At 36.5% G+C, this 6,000-nt stretch overlaps 1 protein-coding gene across 1 annotated transcript in view; it reads right to left on the bottom strand.

The window, feature by feature from the left end:
- Positions 1-1,057: 1,057 nt before the first annotated feature.
- The window catches only part of PIP (prolactin induced protein), a 40,612-nt gene continuing 35,669 nt past the window's right edge, over positions 1,058-6,000 (bottom strand). The window contains exons 4-5 of the mRNA XM_004474152.5: positions 1,621-1,735; positions 1,058-1,293 (exon numbers count right to left, since the gene is read on the bottom strand). Of these exons, the coding sequence (XP_004474209.3) occupies positions 1,166-1,293; positions 1,621-1,735 (243 nt within the window). The 3' untranslated portion in view covers positions 1,058-1,165. The remainder of the gene's footprint in view (positions 1,294-1,620; positions 1,736-6,000) is intronic.

The following is a 6,000-nucleotide window of genomic DNA, read 5'->3' as shown; positions in this document are numbered from 1 at the left end:
AAAAGCTCAGGATGAAAATTTCTGATTCACGTGTGTAAAAACAAGTAACTAAAGCAGGTAACAGCACATGTAGGCATTTGATAAATAGATATTGAGTGAATAGGATGCCTGTGGTTGTTTATAATACAGCATACGATAAATCATGTAAATAAAAATGTTTGGTGCATTTTGGATACATGTTAAACACACAGCGTTAACATATTAATGTATCAAATAAGGGTTTCCAATGATCATGTTTCTCTGTCCTGGATTCTGATGCTCATTTCGAATCATTGATCTGTAGGATAGAACTGTGCTTCCTTGCCCGGGCACACTCCACGTTTCTTACTCCCTTGCCAGTCTCCTCTATAGCCTTCCAAGCTTGTACCTAATACTTCCCAGTATCAAACTATTTATCTGCTCTGAACATGCCACCACATCATGCTTCGACCTCTTGGTGCCTGCCTTTCTATCTGCTGGAATGCCCTCTGCACACTTCGTGCCATGACCCTTGCTCATATTCCAGTTCTATCAGGAAGCACCCCTGGCCCTCTCTGAAAAAACCCTCAGGGCTCCTTTTGTTCTTTTCCTGTTCTCTCTTTGTTGTGCCTTAGGTGTTTGGGCAGAGTTGCAGAGGAGTCCCACTTCCCTGAGAATCATTCAGTCTTTGGTTTTCACCAGTTGAAAAGAAGCAACAGAATCAAGTAGGATGCTATGGTTCATTCAGGGACCACAGACCTTTCCTCTGCCTCTTCTGGTTGCACCCCCTGGGATCTGAAGTGGTTGCTGGGGAGGTGAGATGGGATGTATTTGAACCATGTAGTAAAGGAAGTGGGTGCCTGTCTGGGTTCTGTCACTCATTTACTTCGAGCTTTAGGACTATTACTTTTCCTTTCAGTGAGAATGATCCCCTTCTTATTCCCCATTTCTTCTCTTTCACTTTATAGCAATGGGCAGTGGGGACTCATAAAATCTGCCTAGTAACGGTTCTTTGAAAATCTAAAGTTCTAGAAATTTTGAATGTTTTGGAGCTCCTCAGGGGTAGATTTTGGAGGAAGATATAAGCAAAACACAGAGATGCTTGTAAGAAGTTTATTTGGCAGACCACAGCAGAGGCCAACAGGCAAGGGGAACTTGCCTTAGATGAAACTACTTGGGTATGGGGGCAGAGAGACAAGGACTTCCATTAAGGGTCTATTGTTACCGTACGGATGGTATAAAAATGGTTTGCTTGGATGGGTATAACGGCCTTATTTTCAGGGCAGATACCTAGCTCCCGAACAACGTCAACTACAGCTGCAATTTGTGTAGTGTCTGAAAGAGACAAGGACAAAGATCATCTGTGACAACACTCTAACCATCAGGTTCCTATCATTCTACTAGTATTAGGGACCTTCCCACTGGATTTAGTTTTCTCTAAATCATTTGAAAATGTATCTCCTTTATTATCTATTTTCATGCTACCTCTCACATTTATAACCTGGGCATAGTGGCCATCTACTCTTCCCCCTCTTTTCCTTCTCTCTCTTTCCCTTTGTCATTCTGCCCTAGAGTTCCTACTCCTGTTTCAGAGCCATGTTTCTCCTTATAATTTTCCTTCCTTGATGTGAAGTTTTCCCCTTAGACAATTCCTGTACTTACCAGTGATCTCAAAGTCCCAGAAGAAGGTTCTTGGATAATCATTGCACAGGCAGGCGGTTTGTTTAAACTCAGCAGGGCCACTCATAGAACTGTTGCTCGCGAGGTAAGCTCGAACCTGGTGAGGAGAAGGTGGGGAGACAACACCCAGTATTAGCCTGGAGAGTGGGAAGGGAAAGGAAAGACAAGAAAGCAAGAAGGAGGGGATGTCCTTAGAGGATGAGGACTAGGGAATTAGATGAGCCAGAGGCATGGAGGAAGGAGTCCACTTTTGTGGACAGAGTTCAGTGGGTCTGTGAACTCAGATGGAAAAAAAAATTCATATCCTCTAACTGCAGTTTGGCGTTTTTTCATTTATGTCATCAATGAACTACAGCAGCATTAGCTGTCCCTGTGATTTTATTACCAGGAGAAAAAGATTTCATATCACATTATAGACTTAGATATCTTGAAATATTGCCTATACGAATAAAATATGCAGTTATTAGAGTGGCTAGAGGATATGGGGGAGGCTGTCTGCCTGTCTTCTTTTTTTCTTTTTTCTTTTCTTTTAAATGTTACATTAAAAAAATATGAGGTCCCCATACACCCCCCCACCCCACCCACCCAACCCCTCCTACATCAACAACCTCTTCCATCATCGCGGCACATTCACTGCACCTGGCAAATACATTCCGGAGCACCGCTGCACCACATGGACAGTGGTCCACATTGTAGTCCACACTCTATTACTGTATCACAAATTTATTTTTAATAATTTATTCACTGTTACTAAATATAGTAGTTTACTTTCGTAGTCAAAAGCATTTTATTTTTGCATTTAAAATGAATTTTTTAATAAGATTTACCCAGATTTCACAAGACTAACAAAATGACCCACAGCACAAAAATATATAAGCACCTGTGGTTTACCATAGTTTTTCCTTAGTCTTAAAGGGTTTTATAGTCTATACCCCTAACCATACATCCATTCTCTTCTATTTTGACTTTCAGTTGTAAAAATATTGTAATAAAATATAAAGACTAGGTGCTGAAAATTTCATACTTCTATAAAGAAATTACATTATCCTAAAAGTATGAAATATAAAAGTGTTTTATACCTATACATTATTTTTTTATTGCAAGATACACATAAGAATTGGTTGACCAGAACTGACAATATTTATTTTGCCTATAAATTATTTCTAGTTTGGAATATGATTTTTTTGAAAAAAATTTTGTTTTTTTTTTAAGATATATAGATTACACAAAATTCAATATGATTTTTACAAAGGAATATCTTGTCCTTTTTACTTGCACTTGGGAAAATTTTTAAAAGATTGCTTTATTTCATTGTACTAACATTATTCTATTTATTTATTTGTTTTTAATATTATTCTTAAAAGCATAGTTTTAAAAATCACAGTAGCATAAAAGCATATCACATATCATTTTGATTTAAAAACATCTAGCACTTCTCAGGGGGTGGAAATGGACTTTCATTACCCATCACCACCAAAAACTACCGTTACCACAAAACTTTTATGTACACATTTTAATGCCTTTTATCATCTGCGGTTATGATAAAGACAATATAAAATTGAAAAATTATGATTCTGCTCTCCCCCAATTTGCATAAATGGTTCATATTCTTGAACTGTAAATAGTAAATTTGGTAAAACGGCTGTGTTATTATTTGCTCAGTGCTCAGGGATCTTTCTCTTACAGGTGTGGGGCCATTTCTATAATACATTCTAATGAGCAGCAATCCTCATGTTCCTGATCTTATTTCCTACTTAACACATTTCCTTAAATTTAATTTGAATTAGGAAACTCACACTGTACAAATTACTAGGGCTGCCCTAGAGGTTGTCCTTCAGGGAGAGAGGGGATACACATGGGTTTTGGCTCTAGAATAGAGGTGGTTAACAAAGTACAGGTTGCATGTCTGTGATTACACTTGACCTCTGGCCAGGTAACAGAGCAACACACAATCGGGGTACTGGGGGATAACACCAATACAGTTCCTTTTGCCTCTTGGCTTAGAGAAACCAGACAGAAGGGAAAATGCTCTAATCCCTTGCTACTCCAAATATGACTCAGTATGCCCTCAGGAGTTTGTTATAAATGCAGAATCTCAGTCCTCATTCTAGAACTACTAAGAGAAAATCTACCTTTTCTTTATTATTGTGGTAACATATAATATATAACAAATATATAACAAAATTTCCCATCATAACCATTTTTAAGTGTACATTTCAGAGGTATCAATTAAAACTAAATGCTCTGCTACCATTAATGCCATCCATTACCAAGACGTTTCATGACTCCAAACAGACACTCTGTACCCATTAAATAATTCCCCATTTCCCCTCCCCACAGCCCCTGATAACCTCTAATGTACTTTATGTCTGTATAAATTAGGTTATTTTAGATATTAGATATTTTATGTACCTGGACTCATACAACATTTATCCCTTTGCAACTGGCTCATTTCACTATAATGCTTTTAAGTGTCATCTATGTTGTAAACTGTATCAGACCTTCATTCTTCTTATGGCTGGATAATATTCCAGTGTATGTATGTACCACATTTTGTTTATCCATCCATGAAATTCAAGAAGAGGGAGATCTTTCTAATTCATTCTATGAGGCTAGTATTATCCTGATACCAAAGCCAGATGAAGACATCACAAGAAAATTACAGACCAATTTCCCTTATGAATTGAGAAGCAAAAATCCTCAACTAGCAAATATTAGAAAATTGAATTACACAGCATGCTAAAAGGATTATACATCATGACCAAGTGATATTTATCACTAGTGGGAATGCAGGGTAGTTCAAATAAGAAAATTCAATCAATGGGAAATACATCATATCAACAGAAGGAACAGAAAAACACACAATCATCTCAATTGATACAGATAAGGCATTCAGCAAAATCCAATACACTTTTTGATAAAGACACTTAGTAAATAGGAATATAAGGGAACTTCCTCAACATGGTAAAGTACATTTATGAAAAACCTACAGCCAACATTATACTTAATGGTGAAAGACTGAAAGCTTTTCCCATAAGGTCAGGAAAAAGACAAGGATGCCTGCTGTCACCATTGCTATTCAACATTGTACTGCAGGTTCTAGCAAGAGTAATTAGGAAAGAAAAAGAAATGAAAGCCATCTAAATTGGAAAGGAAAAGGAAAAGTATCTCTATTTTCAGGTGTAATGATCCTTTATGTAGAAAATGCCAAAAAAAATCCACTAGAACATTAATAGAAATAATAACGGAATTTAGCAAAATTTCAGGAATACTCAAAATGTGTTGTTTCTATACACCAGCAAAAAACAATCCAAAATGTAAATTAAGAAAACAATTCCACTTCAAATAGTAACTAAAATAGTAAATTTATCTAGGAATACATTTAACCAAGGAGGTTACTTATACATGAAAACTTCAAAACACTCCGGAAAGCAATTAAAGACCCAAATAAATGGCAAGATACCGTGTGTTCATGAATTGGAAGACTTAATATTGTTAAGGTGTCATTACTACCCAAAGTGATCTACAGATTCAACACAACCCCAATAAAAATTCTAACAACCTTCTTTGAAGAAATGGAAAAGCCAATCATTAAATTCATATGGAATCACAAGGGGCCCAAAATAGCCAATCTTGCAGAAGAAGAGCAAAGTTGCAAGACTCACACTTCCCAGTTTCAAAACTTACTAAATGCTACAGTAATCAAAACAACATGGTATTGGCGTAAAGTCAAACAAATAGACAAATGGAATAGAATTCTAGAGTCCAGAAATGAGCTCACACATCCTACAGCCAACTGATTTTTGGTAAGTGTCCTAAGACAACTCAGTGGGAGTAAGAACAATCTTTTCAAAAAATAATGCTGGGAAAAATGGATATCCCCATGAAAAGGAATCAAATTGGATCCCCACCTCACACCATACACAAAAATTAACTTAAAATGGACAAAAAAGCTAAACATAAGAGCTAAAACTGTAAAACTTTTAGAAAAACACACGGAAAAACCTTCATGTCTTTGGATTTGGTTATGGCTTCTTTGCTATGATACCAAAAGCATGAGCAACAAAAGAAAATATAGATACAATGAACTTATAAAAATTAAAACCTTCTGTGCATCAAAGGTCTTTATCAAAAAAGTAGAAAGACATCCTATGGAGAGGAGAAAATAGTGTCAAATCATAAATCTGATAAAGGTTTAACATCCAGAATATATAAAAAACTACTACAACTCAACAATAAAAAGACAAACCAATTAAATGGTCAAAGGGCTTGAATAGACATTTTTCCAAAGAAGACATGCAAATGGCCAATAAGCACATGAAAAGATGCTCAACATCATTAGCCCTCAGGGAAATGCAAATC

Source organism: Dasypus novemcinctus, chromosome 5, assembly GCF_030445035.2.
Source record: "Dasypus novemcinctus isolate mDasNov1 chromosome 5, mDasNov1.1.hap2, whole genome shotgun sequence".
Lineage (NCBI taxonomy): Eukaryota > Metazoa > Chordata > Mammalia > Cingulata > Dasypodidae > Dasypus > Dasypus novemcinctus.
The sequence above is the reverse complement of the archived record's forward strand: the minus strand, read 5'-3'. Positions and strand labels throughout refer to the sequence as shown.